General features: G+C 49.4%; 1 protein-coding gene and 1 long non-coding RNA gene across 2 annotated transcripts in view; one reads left to right on the plus strand and one right to left on the minus strand.

Annotated features, from left to right (window-relative positions):
• Nucleotides 1-15,673: 15,673 nt before the first annotated feature.
• Nucleotides 15,674-18,007, minus strand: LOC117068360. The gene is made up of 2 exons (XR_004431089.1): nucleotides 17,654-18,007; nucleotides 15,674-15,916 (listed from the first exon to the last, which is right to left on the minus strand). It is a non-coding gene; the product is annotated as an uncharacterized LOC117068360 (long non-coding RNA).
• A 277-nt stretch (nucleotides 18,008-18,284) lies between these two features.
• LOC117069083 (serine/threonine-protein phosphatase 2A regulatory subunit B'' subunit beta-like) overlaps nucleotides 18,285-27,895 on the plus strand; it is a 65,565-nt gene continuing 55,954 nt past the window's right edge. Inside the window, 2 exon segments of the mRNA XM_033187085.1 lie at nucleotides 18,285-18,504; nucleotides 18,507-18,610. Coding sequence (XP_033042976.1) covers nucleotides 18,285-18,504; nucleotides 18,507-18,610 — 324 coding nt within the window.

The following is a 27,895-nucleotide window of genomic DNA, read 5'->3' on the forward strand; positions in this document are numbered from 1 at the left end:
TAGGGGGTGATGTAGAGGAAAGTCTGATGATTGATGTACTTGAAATCTGAAAATATCTATTTGAGCCTGACTCCGCTAGTTTGCAGCTATGCTTTGTAACTTTGGGCATCACCTCTGACCTTCAGATGCTTTATCTGAAAAACAGAAAATGGTACATTCCTTAAATCTCTTCTTTGCTTAATAGGAAGATCCTACAAAGCATTGGCAAACTTGCCCAGCAGTAGAACATGATATAAAAATAAGGTTTTTGTTTTTTTATTTTTTTTTTTTACTAATAATGTATTCATGGACACTGATCTTTGTTCTTGCAGTTTGAACACTTTGGGATATATGGTAGGCACTATGTTTGGATCGTAGACATGATGAAAACATCAGATACATTCTGAATTTTTGGTGTGGGGGCTGCAGAGACTAAAGTGGGGCCTGAGATATCTTCCTTTTGTTTTACTAACTAATCTAAGACAAACGACGCAAAGATCCACCTGTGATGAAGAACCCACATGGTTTGGATAGACATGGCTTTCAGTTATCTCTCTTGTTCCCCCAGTGCTACAACCAACATTTTAAATTTTCCCCAACCTACTCAGCAGAAAGTCCTGAATTCTTATTTTCAGCTGCTAGGAAGTTCTCTTATGCATTTGGATTTTACCTTATAACTATGATTAAAATACTTTCTGTGACATATATATACAACCAACTTTCTTTCCATTTTAATTTTGATCAAGCCAGCCAGGACATGGTCTAATACTCAGTAGAGAAAACAGAAAAACACATAACATAGACTCTTTGAATTTAAAATAATGAATGCTATGATACTCCCTACTTTCTTTTCCCTGTTTTGCCAGTCGAGTAAAAAGCACAGTAATGGAACTAATTCATCAAGTTAAAGACCTATCACATAATTATCTATTCATTTCATTGTTCTGTGCAATCCATTCTCAAGTGCAGTTGAATATATCACTATCATATGACATGATTTAGGTAATTTTCTCCATCTTAACTTTCATCATTTTTGCTCAAAGCACAGTATCTCTTACTTAGTATCTCACTGTTATCCTAACCAGTCTATCTACAGGTTTGCTTATCCCTGTACAATCTTTTATTCATGAAAAGCTGGTTTCATATTTTCAAATATAATCAGATCATATAACTTACTTGCTTAAAAAGAGCGACATTCCATCTCAAAAATAAAAGCCTCAACATTTCTCTATTAAATATAGGATCTAAAGTCAATCCCATGGAACAAATAATCTTGAAAGGTTTCTAGATGGTCTTTTTGACTTCACTTCGCTCTGTTTCAAAGAAGTTCACCAAGTCCCAAGAAAACAGAACAGCTTTCTGCTCATTGAACCCAGACAGCCTAGTTCTACACTGAAGTTTTTATTTATTCTTCTCTCTGCCTGGAAGAAATCTACTTTCTTTCACTCTTCAAATAACAAGATATTTTTCATACTTCACATTAGGGCTTCTTTAACTACCTCCAAATTTCTTTCTGTCTTTCAAATCTTACAGCTTTCATAACACTTGAAACCATTTTACCTAACCTGCTCTTTAGAATAGAGACAATCACTGTTTTCTTTATTTCTGGGTCTTTAATATCTAAAAGAGATGTAGTAGATATGATAATATGGTAGGGGACAATATGAATGCATTGAGTATGTGAGTGAAAGATGTTATGCTTTCTTATGACATAAGGAATGGATAGATTTTGGTATATTTTTAAGCACAAAAATGGGTCAGATTTGGAATTTTATTCAACACTGAGGCAACAATGTAGAAGATGGCTTTTTAATACCTAACATTCTGATTTCATTAATTGTCCAAATGAAAAACATCCTTGAGAAGAAGTTTCGACTAAATACATAATTTCTTGACTAAGTCTTGTCTTAGTCTTTCATATCCAAAAAAATATTTCGGGATGCCACACTAGTGCAAATACCCTAGTGGATGCAATTATACACAGAATAATATTTTGCATTTTATCGATAAAAATAATTGCTTTTTAAAAATACTAACATTAATGTATTAATGAAAAGCCCCTACATGTATTATAACTAGAAATGAGTAAAAATCAATATTCTATCCTGTGACTTTAAGAAATCTAATTCCTCTGTTTTTTATACAGTTGTCTTCGGGAAAATCACCTTGTTTAAATAAATAAAAGCATTTATTAGTGTTATAATGGGAAATAGTAAATATGATAATATTATAGAAACTGAAAAAATTACATTGATGTTATATGTGCAGGAGCAATACTGAACATATATGGATAGATATGAGTAATTTTAGAAGCAACCTGGTTATTAAGTGAAAGAGATGTAATGATGTTTTTGAAATGATTAAAAGTAAAAGAAGAAAAAGTGTAGAGGGAGGTTTCAGGGTAGAATCCGACTTGATTAATTATTTTGAGTGAAGAAATAATTTCATATGACTGAAAGTGAAAATAGAAGCTAAATGCCTTAATTAATTTGTAGATAAATCAACCAAAAGTAATATCCTTCTGATAAAGTATACTAAGCAAAATTAAGTAGAATTTTCAATAAAAATGAAGACACCATCTATAGAGATTATTTATTTATATTTTAAGTCTGCCTGCCTTTAAGATGGTTTGGATATAACTCTCTCCTAATGTGGGGTGTGCAGGAAATCACATTTGATTCCTTTTAGCTTTTCCTGTGTGTAAAACTACATTTCCCTCTTCAGGCTATATGAACAATCATGCTTTGACTGTTCTTTACAATGATCAACTATTGGTTTCACATGCTTGTGCTGAAGTGGCAATGTCAGCATAAAAGGGATTTCAAGAAAAAATACATATGCAAATAGATCTGGTGAAAATGTCAACTATTTGATGGAAGCTGAAACTTTTCCCAGTTACCAAAAGTGTGTCCCTTATTAATATAAACTGGTCACACCTATTAGATTTTTCTTCAATAAAATCACATACCTGATTTAATAGTTGAGTAGCTTTTGTGGAACAGCATGCTATTGTTTCAAAATGATAGAGATCGCTTTTGCATCCCTTCTCAATTTATAATATTTGTTGAAATTTTCGTATTTACCTTTACATAATAAGCATTTTATTTTTGGTTCAGTGAAATATAACTCTTCTCAGAAAATTTGTACATTGATACTTTCAAAGTATACTAACATTTATATTAATACCCTGACTTACTCTTAGATACTAAATTGTCTACTAAGTTGTCCTCTGAGTTACTAAACAATATTTTTTTAATTTTACAAATGTAATTTTTAAAAGTCACATGCACTTTATGTAAGAGTTTCTCAACAGCAGCATTATTGCTCTTTTAGGCTGGAGAATTATTTGTTACCTGGGACCTGTTTTAGGAGTTTTAGAATGTCCAGCAGCATCCATGGATTTTACTCATAGAGCCATTATCACCTCTGCACTGGTGTTAAAAACAAGAATGATTTCACACCATGCTAAATATTCCTTGAGACAAAATAACCTCTGACTGAGAGCCCGTACTTTAAATAAGCTAAAATACACAGATCTTAATTGCACTGTTTAGTTTTGATAAATTCATTTTCTCATGTAACCCATCTCCTATTAACACTAAGAACATTTGTTCACCATAACATATTCTATAGTGCTGCCTTATTCCATTTATAATGGAATAAAAAATAAAATCCTTCAAAACATAGCTAATGAAATTTTAAAAACCTGTATAAGGCAAGTTAAGAAACATTATTAAAAATCATCTAAATAATCAGGAAAGTATTAAATGCTCATAGATTCAAAGAGTTAATTTAGTTAGGCATTCAATTCTTCCTAAGTTGACATAAAAGTTCAGTTTCAATTTTATCAAATTTAAATCAAATCAACACCTGAACAGAACAGAAGCACTTTAAGAATAACAATATGAGGAGTCCTGTAGACTTTCTCCATAGAGAATCAAGTATAACTGGTTGAAATTTAAAAATAAATTAAACAAACAAAAAACATTTAAGAGTACTCACTATAAAAATTTTTAAAGAAAATATTACTGATATCCTAAGAGAAGGTAAAATGGAATCACATAAAGTACTCAATTCACACCACAGAAGGCAAGTAAAGAGAGGAAGCTATGAAAAGAACCAAACAAGTCCCACTTTAGTAAGGAGTACAAATATGGTAGATACTAATCTAACTATTTCAACAATCACTTTAAATATGCATGGTCTACATAAAACAAATTAAAAGCAGAGAAAGATAGATGAAAACACTGTCAAGTAATTATTACTACAGCAAATCTAAGAAGGTATGTAAAGAATTATGTATAATGTATACCACAACTACATAAGATATATTTCAACTTTTCAAGGCTGTGTCAATACTGGAAAATATTATAAAATAATGTAATTTACCACATCAACAGGCTGACAAAAAAATCATGGGATGATATCTATGCAGAAAAAGTGTTTGACAAGATCCAACACATTTTTTCATGAAAAAATGCGTAGCATATTAGAAATAGTGGAGGATTTATTCAAATCAATAAGGAATCTATTTTTAAAAAGTAGAGTTAACATCATATCCAGTAGAGAGAAGCTACATTCTATCAGCCTATGACTGGAAACAAGGCCAGTATGTCACCTCTCATGTCTCCTAAAATCCTGCTAAAATCCTGACTAATGCAACAAGACAAAAAAGAAAAGGAAAGTTACACAGTTGGAGATGGAAGAAATAAAACTATCTATGTGCATTGATAACATGATTGTCTATGTAAAAAAATCCCCAACAACTGACCAAAAGAAAATTCAGACATGAATAAGCTATTGTTGGAATGTTGTAACATACCAGCTTAATGTACAAAACAAAAGGGAGAAATTGGAAACATAAAATGGGTCTTGGGTCCCAAGCAACCCCGAAACCTACAACCCCGAAACCTACCTAGGCAAATTGGATTAGGTTTTAAGGTCACATACTAATTCTCTGTGACCTGATGCTTCCCTCCCTGGGTCCTACAAGGCAATGATCCCATCTCTGAGCTCTGGAGCCCCCATTGGGCTGCCCAAACTCTGGGCCCACTGCTCTGTCCTTTCTGGCCTCTGCAACTATGTCTCTTCCCTCAGTATAATTTTTCCCTTATTTCTTACTATCTCCAATCCTATCAGTCCCAGCTTATGGTATCTGCTGATATAAAGTTCTCGTAACCCTTATCAGTCTTCCATGCAATTCATGGGGTTCTAAGCCACTAGACATAAAAGTTCTCCCCAGATCCTTTCTGAATAGCCCAAATTTTATTATTGGTTTCTCATTAGATGTTTGATTAAATCCATAAATCACACGTCTAATCTCTTTAGCAATCTTAAATCATGGTTGTCCAGCCATAGCTTTAATGTTCTCTCCAGAACATCTTTTTTTTTTTCATTTTTTGCTGCTGCCTGGATAAGCAGAGAATTTTCCAAATCCTCAAGTGTTGGTTTCTTTTTGCCTAATGATTTCTTCCTCATTTTATCTATTTTCTCTCATATTAAACTGGTATAAGCAAGAAGGAGAAACCAGAGAGTTTGTTCCACACTGTGCTTGGAAATATCAGCTCTTTGTTAACAAATTCTACAGGCTCATGCCTGTAATCCCAACACTTTGGGAGGCTGAGGCGGGTGGATCAGGAAGTCAGGAGTTCAAGACCAGCCTGGCCGCTATGGTAAAACCCGTCTCTAATAAAAATACAAAAATTAGCCGGGCGTGTTGGCAGGTGCCTGTAGTCCCAGCTACTCGGGAGGCTGAGGCAGGAGAATGGCGTGAACCCGGGAGGCGTAGGTTGCAGTGAGCCAAGATCGCACCACCACACCCCAGCCTGGGCGACGGAACGAGACTCTATCTCAAAAAAGTAATAATAATAGTGATTCTTGCCAAATATAGAAAATTCATCCTTTATCACAAACCCTCTCAGCAGAGCACATCTCCCCATATATACAATTCTTTCTTTTTTTCATTTTTTTTTGAGAGGGAGTCTCGCTCTGTCGCCCAGGCTAGAGTCCAGTGGCACCATCTCGGCTCACTGCAACCTCCACCTCCTGGGTTCAAGCGATTCTCCTGCCTCGGTCTCCCAGGTAGCTGGGATGACAGGTGCCCGCCACCACACCTGGCTATTTTTTATATTTTTTAGTAGAGACGTGGTTTTACCATGTTGGCCAGGCTGGTCTCGAACTCCTGGTCTGGTGATCTGCCCTCCTCGGCCTCCCAAAGTGCAGGGATGACAGGCCTGAGCCACTGTGCCCGGCCCCATTTTACTTTCTGAATAAAGGTGCTTTCACTTTGCACTGCTGACTGGCCGTGAATTCTTTCTTGCACAATGATCCTGGTCTGGATCCAGGGATCCTCTCTTGGGGTCTGGATCCAGACCCCTTTCCCCTGTAACAGTGTTAACAGCATGGCCTTGGCTGCCTGGTGGTCAGGGACTCGGGGCCCCACACGGGCTTCTCTGGGGGAAAAGGATACTGAAGGGACGTCCTCCCTGTCAGCCTCCCGGACAGCTCAGCGTGGACACCTGGGGAGGCCAGAGCCGCAGCCCCACACTCACCTCCTCGCCCACCGGCTCTGAAGCAGAGGAAGTGAGTTCGAATTTGGCGACGTATCACCCCTTTGCTCTCCAAACCCGTCGTCAGGGCTGGGAGCCGTAGTGCACACCTGTAATCCCAGCACGTTGGGAGGCCGAGGTGGGTGGGCCACATAGGGTGACCCTCACTCAACAGAAAACAAAAAATGAGCCTGGCATGGTGGCGCACGCCTGTAGTCCCAGCTACTCGGGAGGCTGAGGCAGGAGGATCGCTGGAGCCCAAGAACTGGAGGCTGCAGTAGCCGAGATCGTGCCGCTGCACCCCAGCCCGGGCAACAGAGCAAGACCCTGCCTCGAAAAGAAGAAAAGAAACACCTCATTTGCATTTGGACCTCATGGACCGCTCTCCCGTTTTGTGGATCTGGGGGTGACCGCGGGGGTGGGGGGACGGCTTCAGGCTTCATCTCTGTGTCAGACGCAGCCCCTGGCACATGGCGAACAGTTCCTCAGGGGTCTGTGATAAAGGCCTTCTCTGAGAAGTCTCCAGGGCCCCACGGGCAGGAATATTTGTGGGCTTATAAAGGTTTCACTGGCCCGTAAAAGGACGTTTACGAGCCCACCTCCACTTAGCAGTGACGGCCACCTCCCCTGCTGACCCCTGTGGCTGCTCCAAATCCCCGGATTACGGAACACGGTGTGTGTGTTCACGATCACCCTGGACAACAGAACAAGACCCTGTCCCTGCAAAAAAAAAATTTTTAATTAGCTGGAAGTGCTGGCACATGTCTGCAATCTCAGTGCCTCAGGAGGCTGAGGTCGGAGGATCACTTGAGCCCAGGAGGTGGAGGCTGCCGTGAGCTGAGATCGCACCACTGCACTCCAGCCCGGGCGACAGAGGAAGATCCTGTCCCTACAAACAAGGAAGAAAAAGAGGACACGGAAGGATGTTCCTTGAGGGGACAAAGCTCAGGAGGATGAGGACGAAACTAAACATTTCCTTCCATGCATGTCATCTAGAAATTTAAGTGCCCATGTCTGTATCTTTTTGGATAAGCTATTTTTCTTCTAAATATTTTCTCTTGCATTAAAAAATAATAATAATAAACACCGGGCCAGGCGCGGTGGCTCACGCCTGTCATCCCAGCACTTTGGGAGGCCGAGGCGGGCGGATCACCTGAGGTCAGGATTTCAAGACCAGCCTGGTCAACATGGTGAAACCCCGTCTCTACTAAAAATGCAAACATTAGCCGGGCTTGGCGGGGGCTGCCTGTCATCCCAGCTACTCGGGAGGCTGAGACAGGAGAATCGCTTGAACCCAGGAGGCGGAGGTTGCAGTGAGCTGAGATCGCACCGCTACACTCCAGCCTGGGCGAGGAGTGAGACTCCATCTCAAAATTTTAAAAAAAATTAATGATTAATTAATTAGTTAAACAGCACAATAAAATACCACCTCACACCTACTCCGTGTGAAAAAAAAAATAAGACAGAAAATATCCAGGGTTGGCAAGGATGTGGAGACATGGGCACCCCACGGAGGGAATTTCAAATGGTGCAAACACTGTCTTGCGTTTTGAGATGGACAGTCCTGCCTGAGGAGGTCTCAACCCCTAGAGTTAACTCCAAACCCAAAATAGAGCATTTTGAACGAGCACAAAACCCAGCCCAACCATCTCTGGGAATTCCACCAAGAGAGTTTTTTCCGTGAATATTTTCACACCCATGGCCTTGGCAGCAAGGTCCATGATATCTGCATGATATCTGAAGGGTCCACAGAGACACGACTGGATCAACAGAATGGGGTCTGCACACACCAGGGAGTATTATTCAGCCTTAAAAAGGAAGGAGACCGGCCAGGCGCCGTGGCTCACGCCTGTCATCCCAGCACTTTGGGAGGCCGAGTCAGGCGGATCACGAGGTCAGGAGATCGAGACCATCCTGGCTAACACGGTGAAACCCCGCCTCTAGTAAAAATACAAAAAATTAGCCGAGCGAGGTGGGGGGGCGCCTGTAGTCCCAGCTACTCGGGAGACTGAGGCAGGAGAAGGGCGTGAACCCGGGAGGCGGAGGTTGCAGTGAGCTGATATCTCACCACTGAACCCCAGCCTGGGCGACAGAGCGAGACTCCGTCTCAAAAACAAAGAAACAAACAAGCAAAAAATGACGCAAAAGGTGAATTCTAGGTTCTGCGCGTGTTACGTACCACGGTAAATGCACAGGAAAACAAGCCTCAGCATTCATCAGCCACAATGCGAAAACCAGGCCTTCATCCATTTTTTTTTTTTTTTTTATTATACTTTAAGTTCTAGGGTACATGTGCATGACGTTTATATCATGTATAACTCCCCAATGCAATCCCTCCCTCCTCCCCCCTCCCCATGATAGGCCCCAGTGTGTGATGTTCCCCTTCCCGAGTCCAAGTGATCTCATTGTTCAGTTCCCACCTATGAGTGAGAACATGCGGTGTTTGGTTTTCTCTTCTTGTGATAGTTTGCTAAGAATGATGGTTTCCAGCTGCATCCATGTCCCTACAAAGGACGCAAACTCATCCTTTTTGATGGCTGCATAGTATTCCATGGTGTATATGTGCCACATTTTCTTAATCCAGTCTGTCACAGATGGACATTTGGGTTGATTCCAAGTCTTTGCTATTGTGAATAGTGCCGCAATAAACAAACGTGTGCATGTGTCTTTGTAGTAGAGTAATTTATAATCCTTTGGGTATATACCCAGTAGTGGGATGGCTGGGTCATATGGTACATCTAGTTCTAGATCCTTGAGGAATCGCCATACTGTTTTCCATAATGGTTGAACTAGTTTACAATCCCACCAACAGTGTAAAAGTGTCGCAAAAGCAAAAATTGACACATGGGATCTAATTAAACTAAAGAGCTTTTGCACAGCCAAAGAAACTACCATCAGAGTGAACAGGCAACCTACAGAATGGGAAAAAATTTTTGCAACCTACTCATCTGACAAAGGGCTAATATCCAGAATCTACCAAGAACTCAAACAAATATACAAGAAAAAAGCAAACAACCCCATCAAAAAGTGGGGAAAGGATATGAACAGACATTTCTCAAAAGAAGACATCCATACAGCCAACAGACACATGAAAAAATGCTCATCATCACTGGCCATCAGAGAAATGCAAATCAAAACCACAATGAGATACCATCTCACACCAGTAAGAATGGCAATCATTAAGAAGTCAGGAAACAACAGGTGTTGGAGAGGATGTGGAGAAATAGGAACACTTTTACACTGTTGGTGGGATTGTAAAGCCTTCATCCATTTTTATCATTACTTTCAGATGGTCAGTCAGGGCAACTCAAAAAGCAGGTATTTGGTTTAAGAGCCGCGTGAGTCCAGGCTACCCGGGGTGCTCGGATGCTTAATTGCAAGATAATTAGAGAAAATTGGTGACTTCTCTCATCTCCCTTTCATCTTTCATCTGCGGCTAATGAGAATTCTGCAGCTTGGAGGGTGAAAGTTAAAATCTAGATGCTTCCAGTTCTATTCTAATGATGGTCTGTTCGCCGCGGCCCAGGCACAAAGCAAGCTGACTGTTTTGTACCATTTGGACTTTTTTTATTTTTTTTAACTAAATGTCATAAGGGAAATTTAATTCCTTTGATTTAAACGTCTTTAAAAGCCCATCCCTTTAGTCTTTGAGCTCCTCTGCTCGGGCTGCTCCCACACTGTGGAGAGCCCTCCCATTCTCAATAAATCCCCGCATTTCTTCCTTGCAAAAAAATAAAAAAATAAAAATAAAACAGGGCCAGGTGAGGTGGCTCACGCCTGTCATCCCAGCACTTTGGGAGGCCGAGGCGGGCGGATCACGAGGTCAGGAGATCGAGACCATCCTGGCTAATACGGTGAAACCCGTCTCTACTAAAAATACAAAAAGTAGCCGGGCGTGTGGCGGCACCTGTAGTCCCAGCTACTCGGGAGGCTGAGGCAGGAGAATGGCGTGAACCCGGGAGGCGGAGGTTGAGGTGAGCCGAGATTGCACCACTGCACTCCAGCCTGGGTAATGAGAGTGAAACTCTGTCTTAAGAAAAATAAAAACAAGTATTTACTAAACAGACTGAGACTTGGGAGTGTCCAGATAGCCTCACATTTGGAGAACAAAGGCATATTCCTAATTTTGCTCTAAACATAATACTAATTCTTGACCGGGCACGGCGGCTCACGCCTGTCATCCCAGCACTTTGGGAGACTGAGGCAGGTAGATCAGGAAGTCAGGAGTTCGAGACCAGCCTGGCCAATATGGTAAAACCCATCTCTATTAAAAATACAAAAATTAGCCGGGCGTGGTGGCAGGTGTCTGTAGTCCCAGCTACTCGGGAGGCTGAGGCAGGAGAATGGCGTGAACCCGGGAGGTGGAGGTTGCAGTGAGCCGAGATTGCACCACTGTGCTCCAACCTGGGTGACAGAGTAAGACTCCCTCTCAAAAAACAAAACAAAACAAAACAAAACAAAAAATTGGCCGGGCGTTGTGGCAGGAGCCTGTAATCCCAGCTACTCAGGAGGCTGAGGCAGGAAACTCGCTTGAACCCGGGAGCGGAGGTTGCAGTGAGCCGAGATGGCGCCACCACACTCCAGCCTGGACATCAGGAGCGAAAGTCTGTCTCCAAAAAAAAAAAAAAAAAAATTTTAAATAGGCCAGGAGGGTGGCCCGTGCCTGAAATCGCAGCACTTTGGGAGGCTGAGGCCGGTGGCTCACATGAGGTCAGGAGTTCAAGACCAGCGTAGCCAACACGGCGAGACCCCATCTCAACTAAAAATACAAAAATTAGCCAGGCACGGTGTGGGCACCCGTCATCCCAGCTACTCAGGAGGCTGAGGCAGGAGAATCACTTGAACTTGGGAGGCAGAGGTTGTGGTGAGCTGAGATTTCACCACTGCTCACCACTGCTCTTGTTGCCTGGGCGACAAGAGCGAAACTCCGTCTCAGAAACAATAATCATCGTCATCAGATAAATAAAAATTAAAAGGAGCCATTTCCCCTGCAATGGGTGACAGGCTTGTCAGTATGACTGTGGGCAGCAGCCGGCCCTGGCCCTGCAGTCCAGCTGCACCTGCTCCTGCCCCTGCCCCGCCTGACCGAGGTCTGTTTATGTCTCCCCCCGGTATCACCCAGCAACGGAGACCGAAACACAGCTGAGCCGCAAAGACAAGGGTCCCCGGGTGGTAAACACGCAGGTCCTCTTTCTGCAGAGAAAAAAGCCCATGTCCCAGAGGCTGGGGGTTCTCCTCTGCTCTGCAACCCACACCCCGAGGTCTCCGGCAGCACCGAGCTCAGCCGTGGGCCCTGGAGGAAGGAGGGAGATGCTGTGTCAAGGTTCCCGGCGGGTGGGACCCAGTGCCTGTCTCATTTGGAAGGTGGCACATTCCCCAGGCCTGAGGTCATGCTGACTCAGACGGGGGCTGCCATCCTCGTCCGGGGGCCTGGCTCATTTTGGAAGGGCAGGCACTGTGGAGGCTGGGGCTCCCGGCTTCTCCCCAGCTTCCTTCCTCCCTGACCAGCCCAGCGGAAAAGCAAATCCTCCTGCAGACCTCAGAGCTCCAGCATCTCTGGCATCCAACTGCCCCGGGCCTTTGCCAGCCGCCCTGACCGGAGGTGCCAAGCGGGATGTCTAAATTGGGCGCGTGCATTCCTGCTGCTCGGTGTGACCCTCGGTCAATCCCTGGCAGGGGGCGGCTGTCTTGGTTGTGGAATGCGTGGACAGAATGTTGGGGCCAGGTGAGCTGTCAAAAGCTCGTCCCCGGCGCCCACCCAGACTGGGCAGCTCTGTGGAGACTATGTCCAGGATCGGGCCCCTTTCAGCCTTCGGAATTCCTGGCGGGGCCGCCCAGCTGGCTTTGCAGAGAGGCAGGAGCCACAGCTGTGCTTCCCTCTATTCTTATTTAAATCTCGCGGATCTAAAACAAAATCCTTTTCTATCTTCCTCTAGGTGGCTTGAGACTCTGTGCCCAGCGGGTCCGTGGTTGCCAGGCTCTATTTTCACAAAGCATCGTTTTTTTAGTTTTATTTTTTTAGACAGAGTCTCGTGGTCGCCCATGCTGGAGTGCAGTGATGCGATCTTAGCTCACTGCAACCTCCACCTCCTGGGTTCAAGCGATTCTCCTGCCTCAGCCTCCCGAGTAGCTGAGATGACAGGCGCCCGCCACCACACCCAGCGAATTTTTGTATTTTTAGTAGAGAAGGGGTTTCTCCATGTTGGCCAGGGCAGACATCAGTAAAATTCTTTTTTTTTTTTTTTTTAGACAGAGTCTGGCTGTTTCCCAGGCTGGAATGCAATGGCGCGATCTTGGCTCACTGCAACCTCCGCCTCCCGGGTTCAAGTGATTCTCCTGCCCCAGCCTCCTGAGTAGCTGGGATCACAGGCAGCCACCGCCAAGCCCAGCTAATGTTTGCATTTTTAGTAGAGACGGGGTTTCACCATGTTGGCCAGGCTGGTCTTGAACTCCTGACCTCAGGTGATCCACCCGCCTCGGCCTCCCAAAGTGCTGGGATTATAGGCGTCCGGCCTAACAGTAGCTACTTTTAATACTGTGACTAAAGCAAGCTGCTTTGGGGCAGACATCAGCAAAATAATTTATTATTTATTTATTTATTTATTTATTTATTTATTTATTTTTTTTTTTGAGATGGACTTTCGCTCTTTGTCACCCAGGCTGGAGTGCAGTGGCGCGATCTCAGCTCACTGCACCCCCTGCCTCCCGGGTTGAAGTGATTCTCCTGCCTCAGCCTCCCGAGTAGCTGGGACTACAGGCACCTGCCACCAAATCTGGCTAATTTTTGTATTTTTAGTAGAGACGGAGGTTCACCATGTTGACCAGGCTGGTCTCGAACTCCTGACTTCAGGTGATCCACCCACCTCAGCCTCCCGAAGTGCTGGGATGACAGGCATGAACCACCATGCCCGGCCTAAAAGTAACCACTTTGAACACTATGACTAAAGCAGTAGGCAAGTGTGGTCAGCAGATTTCCAGATATAAAATCCAGGACCCAGGCTCTTTTCCAGAGTTCACTGTGGAACCCGTTGTAATGCCTGGGATCCACCTGGCCACCAGCTCCTTGCACCCCACAATCACGACAGCTGCCCTGGGTCCCCGGGACCGTGGAATTCTCCAGATCTGCCTATCTCGCCTGAATTGAGTAGCTCTTCCCACAAAACCTCCGCAAACCGCAGCCGATGCCCTGTTCAGCGGCCTGGCTGCCACGGGTGCTGAGAACCAGGCGTGCGCATGGAGGTGAGAGCAGGTGTCTGAAAGCAGCCGGGGGCGGTGGCTCATGCCTGTCATCCCAGCACTTTGGGAGGCCGAGGCGGTGGATCACCTGAAGTCAGGAGTCTGAGACCAGCCTGGCCAACATGGAGAAACCCCATCTCTACTAAAAATATAAAAATTAGCCAGGCATGGTGGTGCATGCCTGTAATCCCAGCAGTTTGGGAGGCTGAGGCGGGTGGATCACCTGAGGTCAGGAGTCTGAGACCAGCCTGGCCAACATGGTGAAACCCCGTCTCTACTAAAAATACAAAAAATGAGCTAGGTGTGGTGGCAGGCACCTGCCATCCAGGCTACTCAGGAGGCTGAGGCAGGAGAATCACTCAAACCAGAGAGGCGGAGGTTGCGGTGAGCCGAGATTGCGCCACTGCACTCCAGCCTGGGCCACAGGAGCGAAACTCCGTCTCAAAAAAAAAAACAACAAAAAAAACCCCATCAGATCTCATGAGGTGTATTCACTACCACGAGAACAGTGTGGGGGAAACCGACAGCATGATTCAATTCTCTCCAGCTGGCCCCATCCTCGACACGTGGGGATGGTAACTGTTCAAGGTAAACTCTGGGAGGGGGCACAATCTCACCACCAACCACTCGAGGGAGAGACAGCACCACTCGGGTACTCAGGAGAAACCGTGTCCCCCGGCTACTTGGGGAGCTGAGGAGGGAGGATCGCTTGAGCCTGAGCGTCCAAGGCTACAGGAGCGAGACCCTGTCTCTAAAAAAAACAAAAACAAAAAAAATACAAATATAAATAAAGCAATTAAATAGACTGTAGTGATGGGGCACAAGTCTCTGCATACAGAAAGCCATGGGTTGCAACGGTTTCAATGGGGACATTGTCAGGTGTGTAAATTCTACAATGAATGTGACGGACTGTATTCATGTGGCCTAAGGGACCACACGCACATGGTCATTTCCAGAAATGCAGGAAAAGCCTTTTGGCAAAGGCGGCGCCCCTTCACGATAAAAATTCCATGAACTAGAAGGGGACAGAAAGTTCCTCAAGCCGGTGAAGATACAGAAGATGGGACCCGGCCGGTGGCTGCGAAGAAGGTCGCTCTGGGGGCCGTCGGGTAAAGCATCAGACGCGCTCCGTGTCAAGAATACAGTCCAGGAAGTCAAAAGTCATCTATTAACCCGGCCTGGGTCAGGGACCATCAGTCCTGCCATCCCAGACACTCCCAGTGCCCAGGGAATAAATGAGACAAATAAATGCCCACTCTCACCCCAGCAGACAGAGCTGTTTGATTTCTCTTCCATCTACATGATGCATGTCACATAAAAAGGTAACTGTGCAGCCCGGTGCGGTGGCTCACACCTGTCATCCCAGCACTTTGGGAGGCCGAGGCGGGAGGATCACGAGGTCAGGAGTTCGAGACCAGCCTGGCCAACATGGTGAAATCCCGTCTCCACTAAAAATACAAAAATTAGCCGGGTGTGGTGGCAGGTGCCTCCAATCCCAGTTACTCGGGAGGCTGAAACAGGAGAATTGCTTGAACCCGGGAGGTGGAGGTTGCAGTGAGCCAAGATCCGGCCACTGCACTCCAGCCTGGGTGACAGAGCGAGACTCCCTCTCAAAAAAAAAAAAAAAAAAAACATGTAAGCAAGCCTAGGAATCCCTTAGTCTTCCTTCCCATAACAGCAAAACCACACCACTCCCTCATTCCCCCAGCTGCCCTCCAAAGATATCACCAGTCAGCAGGCCCGCGATTGAGTGACAGGCACAGAGGACAGCCCCACAGATGCCGTCTGTACACTTTCCACGGGATGTTTTTAGACTGCGAAAAGCCAGGAATAACCTCTCTCCTGCCCACACCCACAAGGGGCCCCAGGAGAGGAAGGCCCCGCGACATGTGGTCTACCTTGTTTTAGGGTTGTTTTTCGTTTATTTTTATTTTTGACATTTTTTGGTAGGGACGGGGTCTTGCGAGGTGGCCCGGGTTGGTCTCAAGCACCAGGCCTCCAGCGATCCTCCTGCCTCGGCCTCCCACAGTGCTGGGATGGCAGGCATGAGCCGCCGCACGCGGCCCTGTGGTCTTTCCTTCCAGGGCTGAGAGGCAGTTCATGTGGCCTCTTGGCTGTGTGTCCGTCAAGGGCTCTGTCCTGTGAGCTCTTCCCTGCGTGTTTAGAGCATTTTATTATTATTTAAAAATAATAAAACTTGAAAGAGATAAGAGAATCCTGAAGGAGAGATGCTCCTTGAAGGCCTAAATCACAGGGCTTGAGTTAGGAGAGACCATTTGGCCAGCATCTCCGCCACTTTGGTACTTGGGGCAAAATGATCACGCTGGAGATTCACCTCACTCAAGAGTGGGAAATTGCAACTGGCAATGAAAAAGTCTAACTGTGGCCGGCCCAGTGGCTCACACTTGTCATCCCAGCAGTTCAGGAGGCCGAGGCGAGCGGATCACCTGAGGTCAGGAGTTCCAGACCGGCCTGGCCAACACGGTGAAACCCCCTCTCTACTAAAAATACAAAAATTAGTCGGGCGTGGTGGCGGGCAGCTGCCATCCCAGCTACTCAGGAGGCTGAGGCAGGAGAATTGCTTGAACCCGGGAGGTGGAGGCTGCGGTGAGCTGAAATCGCACCACTGAACTCCAGCCTGGGGGACAGGGTGAGACTCTATCTCAAAAAACTAAAAATAAAAAATGCAAAAAAAGATATCAAACTGTACATAATATCACATACAGACCGTCCCCAGCTTCCAATGGTGCAATTTAGGATTTTTTAACTTTATGCTGGAGGGAAAGCAATATGCATTCAATAGAAAGTGTACTTCGAGGCCGGGCACGGTGGCTTACGCCTACAATCCCAGCACTTTGGGAGGCCGAGGTGGGCGGATCACCTGAGCTCAGGAGTTTGACACCAGCCCGGCCAATATAGTGACACCCCGTCTCTACTAAAAATACAAAAATTAGCCGGGCGTGGTGGCGGGCACCTGTCATCCCAGCTACTCAGAAGGCTGAGGCAGGAGAATCGCTTGAACCCAGGAGGCGAGGGTTGCAGTGAGCGGAGATCACGTCATTGCACTGCAGCCTGGGAGACAGGGCGTGATTCTGTCTCAAAAATAAAAATAAAAAATAAAATAAAATGGGCCAGGCGTGGCGGCTCACGCCTGTAATCCCACCACTTTGGGACGCCGAGGCCGGCGGATCACGAGGTCAGGAGATCGAGACCAGCCTGGCTAACACAGTGAAACCCTGTCTCTACTAAAAATACAAAAAAATACAAAAACTCAATAAATAAATAAATAAATAAAACTGAAAAAAGAGTTACTTATTGAGTCTACCTCGATTGATGCAGCTCAGAAGTAGGAGAACCTGGCTCATAAAAGACCTTGAATTTACTCTAAAAGGGTGCAAAACCAGCTGAAACCCTATTTTGATAAAAAAAAAAAAAATTAATAAGAGGAGGGGGGGCAAGACGTAAAGGAAAGAGGTGCATGTGTGCCAAAGAAAGGATAATGCAGCGTCTTTTGGACACTGTTAAAAGCAGAGAGAAACACAATCACGGGGTCAAATGATTTAAATAACTAACGTCACGTCCCGGGACGTAGATGAGTTTTGCAATTTTCAAAGCAGTGGACGCTCATCCCAGAACTCCAACGTTTAAAGGGGTCCAACGCCTCCAACCTGTCTTTACTGTTTGATAAGCAAAGCGAACAGAAACGGGGCCCTTTGGGTCCCACGTAGCCCGTTATACTGAAAAGCTGGATTTTTTTTTCCCAGCGCGCTCCCTCAGGACGCACGCTCGCTCCCGAGCTCGGCGGGCGCGCACCCCGCATGCTCGCTCATTCCCGGTGCCTCCCACTGCGCAGGCGCACTCCCGTCCCCCAGCCCCGCCCGCTCACACACCTTCCAGCTTCTGCCTGGCGCCCCGCGGGCAGGCACTGCGCATGCTCATCCGACCGGCCTCCCGAACGAAGCGCGCCACCGCTACGCACGGCGCATGCTCCATGCGGAGGCTGCCCCTCCCCTCGCTCTGGCAGGCACGCACTGCGCATGCTCTCATCTCCGCAGCTCTGAGGCCGCCTCGTCGCCATGGGCCGCACCTCTTAAATTCCTAAACGCAGAAAGAGCTCGGGCGGGACGGCCGTCACAGCCCCTCCTCCGTCCTGATCGCAGCCGCTTGGCCCCACCAAAGCCTCCTGCAAAGGCTCCGAGGGCCACGGAGCGCGCGTGGCCAGCGGCGCGGCGCCTCGTGATGACGTCGTCGCGATGACGCGGTGCCGTGACGTGAACGCGGGCGCCCTAGTCGGGGAGCGCCGCCGGCGCGCCCGTTTTGAAGCTGCCCTGAGCAGCGCGGGCCGGACCGCCCCCCTCCTCGGTCTCCCCGCACCCCGCGAGTCTGCGCAGTTCCCGAGGCGCGGGCCCTGTTCCCTGCGCCGCGCCCCCTCAGCAGGCGGGGCTCGCATCACCCGGGTCCGTCCGGGCCTGACCGAAGCCCCCGGGGTGGGGCGCGGGCGCCCCGGGCCCAGCCCCCGCCATGCCGCCTGGCAAGGTCCTACAGCCGGTCCTGAAGATGAAGGTGGACGAGCTGTTCCTGTACTGGCTCAGCGAGGCCAGCACGCAGCGGATGCTGCAGGACCGCCTGCGCCGGATCAAGGCGCCCGGGCTGGACCTGCCGACCGCGGGGGACGGGGAGCTGCCCGGGGCCTGGCCCGCAGCCCCGCTCGCCGCCGCCCCGAGGCCCGGCGGGCTCGACCCCGGGCAACCCCTGGCCCAGACCCCGCGCTGCCCCTGGGCGCCGCCTCCAGCCCCAGGAACGCGCCGCACGCTCGAGGCACCGGTAGATCCTCAGGGAGGATAGTAGTAAGTTCCTCTTCCTTCTGCTAACACCTGCGCAGGTGGCTCTGGAAGCATAGCGGACGTGTGGCCGCGCGGTGGAGGCAGGTGGGGGAGCATCAGACCCCAAAACGGTTTCATATTGAGTCTGTTCCCCACCCCGACCCACCCCCCCCCCACACACAGACCAGAAAGTCCCATGTACTGAACATTCCGTCATTGACAGTTGTTAACCTACATGTCACACAATTTATAAAGGTAGAAACGCTTTCTTCCTGTTTATTCTATTCCATTCTCTTTATTTTAATTTAATTTAATTTAATTTTATCGTGAGACGGAGTCTTGCTCTGTCGCCCGGGCTAATGGCCCGATCTCGGCTCACTGCAACCTCCGCCTCCCAGGTTCAAGCGATTCTCCTGCCTCAGCCTCCCAAGGAACTGGGATGACAGGCGCCCACCACTACGTTCGGCTTATTTTTGTATTTTTAGTAGAGATGGGGTTTCACCATACTGACCAGGCTGGTCTTGAACTCCTGACCTCAGGTGATCTGCCCACCTTGGCCTCCCAAAGTGCTGGGATGACAGGCGTGAGCCACCACGCCCAGCCGGATGAGCTGCTTTTTCTACTACCTCTAGAACTCACCATTGTGCGTTTAGCCCTCGGTAGAACTAAGCATCGTGCGTTCCATCCCCTCTAGAATTCACTTTCCTGCCTTCTGTCCCCTCTAGAACTCAGCATTGTGTGTTCTGTTCTTCTTTAGAACTCAGCATTATGCGTTCTGTCCTTCTCTGGAACTCATCATTGTGCGTTCCGCCCAATGTAGAACTCAGCATTGTGTATTCCGTCCCCTCTAGAACTCAGCATTGTGCAATCTGTCCTCCTCTAGAACTCAGCATTGTGCGTTCCGTCCCCTCTAGGACTCAGCATTGTGCGTTCCGTCCCCTCCTCCTCTAGAACTCAGCATCGTGCGTTCCGTCCTCCTCTAGAACTCGGCGTCGTGCGTTCCATCCTCCTCTAGAACTCAGCGTTGTGTGTCTGACACTGGACCTTGTGGTTGCGTCCGTCTTGGTTCCTTTCGTAGCTGTGTAGGGTTCTGTGGTGAGGATGGTCCACGGTTTATCCATTGAACATGGATGGTCGTGTGAGTTGTTTCCTCTTTTTGTGTATTAGGAGCCAGGCTGTTGTGAACATGCACGTGTGGGTTCGTGTGGATGGATGATCTCATTCCTCTTGGGTCGATGCCTCGGTGTGGAATTGCTGGCTTGTATGGTAAGCATAAGTTTAAAGAAACTCAGCAACAAAAAAGCTTGAGGGAGCCCCGTTCTCTTCCAAAGTGGTTTTCCCATCTCACGTTTCCACCTGCCACGTGGGAGGGTGCTCCTCCAGCTCTTCCACACTCACCAACCCTCGATGCTGCTGGCCTTTGTAATTTCAGCCATTCCGGTGAATGTGTGACTGTTTTTCTTGTTTGTTTCTTTGACGTGGAGTCTCGCTCTGTCATCGGGCTGGTGTGCAGTGGCGTGATCATAGCTCACTGCAGCCTTCACCTCAGCCTTCTGAAAACCGGGACCACAGGTATGTGCCACCACGTCCGGCTACTTTTATAATTTTTGTAGAGATGGGGTCTTGCTGTGTTGCCCAGGCGGGTCTCAAACTCCTGGGCTCAAGGGATCCTCCCACCTCGGCCTCCCAACGTGCTGGGATGACAGGCGAGGGCAAGCACACCCGGCCAGCATGGCATGGTTTGGATCGCATTTCCCTGTGGCCTGGTGTGGCAGAGGGATTTTCAGGTGCTTATTTTCCATTCACGTGGTTTCCGCTATGAAGCATCTGTTCAGATCATTTGTGTGCCTTGTAAATTGGGTCATGTTTTCACTGAGTTGCAAGAGCTCTTTACGTCAAACTGTGGGCAAGGCCTTGGTAAGATAATGTGGTGTGTGCATATTTCTCTCAAATCCGGCTTGCTTTTTATTTTCTTCAGTGTCTTTCAAAGAGCGGAAATGTTTAGTTTTTCAGCTTTTTTAGGACTCTTATTTTTTGTGTCTTATTACAAACTGTTTGTACAGCCCAAGGTGTCAAAGATTTTGTATTTGTCTTCAGAAAGCTTTGTGGTTTTAGGTTTGTGTTTCGGCCTGTGATCCAGTTCAGGTCAGTTTTTCTGCCTGGTATGAGGTGAGGTATGGGGATGACCCCAGCACCATATGTTGGTGAGTCTTTTTCCCCCATGGAATTGTGTTGTTGAAAGTCAGTTGAGTACGTACATCTGGGTGTATTGCTACTTTCATCCCATTGCTGTATGTGCATCCCCTCACCTTCATGGCCCTTTTTCCAGATTAGTGTAACTTTCCAGCAAATTTTGAAAGCCGGTAGTGTGAGTCCAAGCCTGTTCTTTAAAAGTCGCTTTCCAGCAAGAAAAGCCTGTTGGAATTTTGGTTGGGATTGCTTTGAATCTGTGGATCAATTTGGGTTCATTGATACCTTAACAATGTTTTCCAATCCAGGAACAAAGGATTTTCCATTTATTCAGGTTTTATTCAGCTACGTTGTGTAGTTTCCCGGGTACACATCTTGCACCTCCTTGATTAAATTTCTATCCGTTTATTTAGTTCTTCTTTTTTTTTTTTTTTTTTTTTTTTTGAAACGGATTCTCACTCTGTCACCCAGGCTGGAGTGCAGTGGCCGGATCTCAGCTCACTGCAAGCTCCGCCTCCTGGGTTGACGCCATTCTCCTGCCTCAGCCTCCCGAGTAGCTGGGACTACAGGCGCCTGCCACCTCGCCCAGCTAGTTTTTTGTATTTTTTAGTAGAGACGGGGTTTCACCGTGTTAGCCAGGATGGTCTCGATCTCCTGACCTCATGATCCGCCCGTCTCGGCCTCCCAAAGTGCTGGGATGACAGGCTTGAGCCACCGCGCCCAGCCTATTTAGTTCTTCTTTAATTTCTGGAAGGTACTCAGTACTTTTGGTACCCACCTAACCCGTGATTTTTATCAGACCGGCTGCCTGCATTCTAGAACGTTAGAACGGGGTATTTGGAGATAAACGTGTGCGTGTGCATCAGACACACAGGTGCATACACACAAACACACACAGGTGCATACACACACACAGGTGCATACACACACAGGTGCATACACACACACAGGTGCATACACACACAGGTGCATACACACACACAGGTGCATACACACACAGGTGCATACACACAGGTGCATACACACACACAGGTGCATACACACACATACACAGGTGCATACACACATACACAGGTGCATACACACACAGGTGTGCTGATTTTAATGTTTCATTAGAAGTTCTTAGCAGACATGTCATAAGACAGAAACGCACCCAGAACCCTCAGGGCAGGAGCTCGGGTTTCTGAAGGTTTCGTGCGGGAGCCGTGAGCTTGCCCAGGGACTGTAGCTTTCGTATCAGGTGTGTGCCTGTCTGCGTTCAGTTCTTACTGCCTTCCTAACAATGACCTATTCACGTGTTCATGGTCAGCACCGATGAGAGTCCCATTGTGAGGAGGAAGGAAGGTGTTCAGAACCCTTCTTGTCACCTTCGAGAATCTGCAGCCGTGGAAACTGTGTGAAGAGCCTCGTCCCTCCCTCCTCTTCTGTTGACAGAGAGAACCGTGCCGTTTCCTGAGATGCGGTGGACAGGTCTTGAATCCACTGGAGCCTGTGCTCTCAGGGCCTTTGAAACAGGGAGGAAAGCCGCACTCTGCAGACGGCGCCTGCAGGGCGAGGACAGAATTCTGAGCCATCTTCATGGCTCACGGCTTTGCCTGTTCCTAGCTGTGCTGTTAGCTTTGGATGTTCAGGAAAACATTTTCTCACAAAGGGTAGGTTGCCTTCGTAAGCCTTCTTATTTATTTATTTATTTATTTATTTATTTATTTATTTATTTATTTTGAGACGGAGTCTCGCTCTGTCGCCCAGGCTGGAGTGCAGTGGCCGGATCTCAGCTCACTGCAAGCTCCGCCTCCCGGGTTTACGCCATTCTCCTGCCTCAGCCTCCCGAGTAGCTGGGACGACAGGCGCCCGCCACCACGCCCGGCTAGTTTTTTGTATTTTTTAGTAGAGACGGGGTTTCACTGGGTTAGCCAGGATGGTCTCGATCTCCTGACCTTGTGATCCGCCCGTCTCGGCCTCCCAAAGTGCTGAGATGACAGGCTTGAGCCACCGCACCGGGCCCGTAAGCCTTTTAAATCTACGATTTCACAAAAGCCCTTATGTTTGCTCGTTGAAGACACATTTTTATTCTAAAACAAGCCATCGGAACAAATGTGTGTTTAGTGAGAATGAAAAGTGAAGCGATTTTTATGAGAATTTTGCATAAAGGTCTTCTGGGCATTTTAGGAGCATTAGAGGTTGATGGTACGATTGTGTCCCCACGGGAGAAGGACAGTGGAGATTCGGGTGCCGCGAGGGCCTTCATTGGCCCGGATCCCAATGCTGTCTCATCAGTGTAGGAGTGTGGGGGAAACAGGCTGTAAACAGGCCTCACAGATTCCATGCTGGCCTGTGGTGCAAAAACAACTCTGTGATGGCTCTGTCCCTGCACACAGTCGTGTATAGACAGCCCCGTGGCGGCCCCACTGGGTGTGGACGGCCCATCCCTCCCCCATCCCATATAGACAGCCCCGTGGCTGCACTGGGGGTGAGTGGTGCAGGTTCTGCATCGGGACAGGACGTAGGGGTTCCAGGGAGGCAGTGGGGGCTGCATCTGGAGGTGGTTTGAGGGCTCCAGATCAGAGTCTTTAAATCTCTGTGTATGTGCACTTCAGGATTTTGAGGCTGTGTTCCAAAAGTCTTTTTTTTTTTTTTTTTTTAAAGACGCAGTCTCTCTCTTGTCCCCCAGGCTGGAGTGCAATGGCGGGATCTCGGCTCACTGCAACCTCCGCCTCCTGAATTCAAGCGATTCTCCTGCCTCAGCCTCTGGAGTTACTGGGATTACAGGCGCCTGCCACCACGCCCAGCTAATTTTGTATTTTTAGTAGAGACGGGGTTTCACCATGTTGGCCAGGCTGGTCTTGCACTTCCGACGTGAGGTGATCCGCCCGCCTTGGCCTCTCAAAGTGCTGGGATGACAGGCGTGAGCCACTGTGCCCAGCCGTGTTCCAAAAGTCTTGTACGGAAAGAGGAAACGTGGCAGTAAAGTCCGCAGGGGCGTGTGTCACCCGGCGTGGCAGGACAGGGCGTGTTGCCTGAGCGTGAGGATGGCACCTCCATCGGCTGGCATCCCCCGCATTTTGGGCTTGATCTTTGACTTTGGGAGGGAGATCACAGGAAGTTGCCTGCTAATCTGGTTCCCCCAGCTGCGTTTGGGAGGCCGTCCCTGTGTGGTGCTGGTCTGAACTCAAGCGGCGGCACCTCTGCGCTGTGAGTTTGCGCCCTGCATGGTGGGGGACTGGGTGGCGCCTCTGCCCCATGAGTTTGCGCCCCGCATCGTGGGGGACTCGGTGGCGCCTCTGCCCTGTGAGTTTGCGCCCCGCATGGTGGGGGACTGGGTGGCGCCTCTGCCCTGTGAGTTTGTGCCCTGCATGGTGGGGGACTGGGTGGGCGGCACCTCTGCCCTTTGCCCTGTGAGTTTGCGCCCCGCATGGTGGGGGACTGGGTGGCGCCTCTGCCCTGTGAGTTTGCGCCCCGCATGGTGGGGGACGGGGCGCACTTGTTTAAATCGTCTCCTGGTGGTTTGAGCACATTCCCTCTGGGACTTTCAGCTTCCGTTTGGAGACTTACAGAGGGTCAGAGGCCGACTTCTGAATCCTCGAGGACAGGAAGGAAATGAGAAGGATGGAGTCATCCAGGGACGGCTGGAGAAGGGAAGGATGTGGAAGAGAAGGAAGTGGAGAGGGGCGTCCCCCTAAGAAGAGTTGGAAGGGGCGTTGAGGGTGGGGAGCTGTGGTGGGCGTGAGAGGTGGTGTGGAAGGTTGCAGGAGAAGAGGCCAGTCTGAGATGGCTGCAGACTGCTGGTTCCAAGTCTGGGACACTCGGAAAAAGGAAAACCATGGAGACAGGAAACAGATCGGGGGTTGGCAGGGTTAGGAGGGAGGGAGGGGTGCGTGGGTGCCACACCGACGTTTTTCGGGGCAGGGAAACTCCTCTGCATGACCCCACAGTGGTAGATCTGTGTCATCCTGCGTTTTTGCAGACTCAACAGCGTGTGCGGCAGCGGGAGAGCCCAGTGCACGGTTGACTCGGGGTGATCATGACCCGTCCAAGGAGGTGCATTGACTGTAACGGACACAGGCGGTCACGCAGGACCTTCCTGATCGGGGACCCAGGAGGCTTTCTGCTGACAGCGTCTGGCCTGGCCGGGATGTGGCCAGTTTCTGACCCTCATCCCCAAGGTATCTCCTTCCCGGTGGGATGCAGGTGCAGGCCCCGGAATGTCAGTTCATCCTCAGTTAACGTTCCCGTCCCCCTTTTCCACCGCCCCTCTTTTCTTGTCCTAAATACCATCGCAAGCGAGTGCAGTTACCACAGTGAGCAGCGGCAGAGAGGACGAGATCCTGGATGCCCATGCAGCTTAGCTGGATTCTAGAAACTCTTCAAGTGTGGGAAGGGGCGGAGAGGCAGGCATGCCCTGATGCTGGGGCTCCTGGGGCCTGCCGTGCGTGTGTTTGTGGAGGCGCAGCTGCACCTGGTGCGCCCTGGGCTCTGGAGGGGCGAGCCGGAGCCGGCACCGAGCCTGCAGCCAGCTCTGCTATTGTTGTGGGGCGGGGGGAGACCTTATTTCTTCAGGGGGAGCGCCTTCCACTGGGTCCCCAGGCTGTCTTCTCCGGGACCTGTTGATGCGCCCTCCAGGGTGAGCCACGTGACGGTGCAGAAAGCGCCCCCTGCCCTGCCGGACGGCCCAGCCCACAGCGAACGGGGAGAGGAGAGGAGAGGACCGCGGGGAGCGGAGGGCAGTGCAGGGAGCACAGCAGGAGGAGAGGAGAGCAGCGCCGGGGGCGGCCGGGTCTGCACAGTCGCGGGTCAGGAGGGGCGGCCGCCGCCACCCCCGGCGCCATGAGCCCTCCTCAGCCTGAGGAATGCGCGCGGCGCGGGCCCCGGCCCCAGAGCGCCTGGCGGGCGACGCATGGAGCGCGCTGAGCCCGGGCTCTGCCTGCAGCGCCCCGCCGGCCCTGGCCCCGGCCCGGCCCGCGGAGAGCCCTGCGCGCCGACGGCATGCGGCTCCGGGAGCTCTCGCTGCGCCAGGACCCCGACCTGCGCCAGGAGCCGGCCTCGGTGGCCGGCGGCTGCGACTTCGTGCTGCCCTCGCGGTTCAAGAAGCGGCTGAAGGCCTTCCAGCAGGTCAGCCCTGCGGTGCCCCGCGGTGCCCCACACCGGGCGAGGCCTCCCGGCCCCGCGCGGACCCCCTTGCCACTGACGGCCGTGCACCCGCTGTCGCGTGGCGGGGCCCGAACGCCAGATGTTCAGCACCAGTTGCCGGCGCCGGGGACCCGCTCGGGCCTCACGCCGCCGGAAACTGGGTTCTGCTCCTTGGGAGGCTGTGCCAAGCTTGTTAGGAAACCCGGGCTTTGGAAAGAGCCCCCGCTTCTTTCCCGGGAGTTTGGGCTGTGAGTGCGCGCCTTGCTGGGATCGACCAAGGGCGGGCTGGGTGAGAACTGTCAGTGCCTGGGAGGGCTCGCTGCAGACAGACTTTTTGAATTTGAATAACACCTTGCACTGCTGGTAATAAACGCCAGGAAACTCCTTCACCCTTTGTCAAGGCGTCGGGCGGGTGAAACTTCCCCTGCGTTATTGCAATACCCAGCATTCCTTCCCACTGGCTAGCTGATTTAAAAGAGTCAGTTGAGATATCACTCACATACCGTACTATTTATGCAGCGTGCTTTTATTCAGTCACTTGCGGGCTTTGGAATTTATTTGTTTTTAGTTTTATTTATTATTTATTTATGTTGAGACGCTGTCTGTGTGTTGCGCACGCTGGAGTGCAGCGGCGCTATCTCAGCTCACAGCAGCCTCCGCCTCCTGGGTTCGAGTGATTCTCCTGCCTCAGCCTCCCGAATAGCTGGGATGACAGGCGTGCGCCAGCAGGCCCACCTAATTTTGTACGTTTCTGGTAGAGACGGGGGTTTCACCCTGTTGGCCAGGCCAGTCTTGAACTCTTGACCTCAGGTGATCCACCCACCTGGATCTGGGATTGGGGGCGTGAGCCTCCGCCCCAGCCGGTTTTGAAATTTAATCTCAGTTCTCTTTAGTGCTCAGGCAAGTAACATTTGTGTCTGTACCCCGTGTGTATTGTATAAGTTAGTTTTACGCATACCAGGTGGTTTAAACGTGTAAGAGTTTTCCCATGACAGCCTCGATATAATTTCAGAACTTAGGATTTGGTTGTGGCCGAATCTGATCCGAATCTCATCCAGGCAGGGTGTGCGTGGCGGGCGCTCTCACACCCAAGTAGTCCATCAGACCCGCTTTTCACACTCAGTTCCAGGAGTCTGGAACTAGTGGCCTAAACCTCCAGTTGAACCGAAGCATCTTGCTTGAAGGGGGAGGGAGACCCACTTGCTGTTGATATTTTAATTGAAATTTTTTCTCTCGGATCACATCAACTTTTACACGCCTTCAGAGTTTTTGTCTGACCTCTGTCTTCCAGGTTTTGACATTTTGCCTGTAAGTGGATAAGGGCGAGGCTGGTTTCTTTAAAATCCTCTTAACCTGCAGAATATAAGAGTGAGATCAGCCTCCTGCAGTATTTGCTTTAGACGGTGGGAGGTGCGTGTTTGCTAGTTGCAGAGTCAGTTAGGTGATGAGCTCGCACGTGGCTGGATGAAGAAGCTCTTCTGCCCTGCAGCGGGGCCCTGGCTCTCCTGCAGGGGGCTGCGGTGAGGATGCACCTGTGTGTCCACCTCCAGGAGGCAGAGCCCCTTCACCAGAGTCTGCGTTGTTTTAGTAGGACTGTTTATTTTTAACAAGTCACTTTTTGGGAAACCGTGCATTCTGTTTACAGAAGTTTGCTTCATTTTACGGAAAATCGGTTTCCACGTTTTTCGGGAGCGAGGACAGACATTGTGTGAAATGCGTGTTGTCTGAGGGGTGGTGGAGGAATTACAGGCTTATTTTGGGGTATTTGTGGGGGCGGTGTTGGGAGAGAAGGGGGCGTTTCCTGGCTGCTTTCACTCCCCGCATGAGCGTGGGCTCTGTCAGGTTCCCCCAGTTGGACACACCCTCAGGAGGGTTGTCAGGGAGCATTTGTGTTGGAGCCACTGGACGTGTCTGGGTGCCGCGCCTCCGCCCTGGGACGCTGCAGGCTGGGCAGCACGGTGCTGTTTCAGGGGTCCCGTGACAGGCACAGCC

Source organism: Trachypithecus francoisi, unplaced genomic scaffold (assembly GCF_009764315.1).
Source record: "Trachypithecus francoisi isolate TF-2019V2 unplaced genomic scaffold, Tfra_2.0 Lachesis_group21, whole genome shotgun sequence".
NCBI lineage: Eukaryota > Metazoa > Chordata > Mammalia > Primates > Cercopithecidae > Trachypithecus > Trachypithecus francoisi.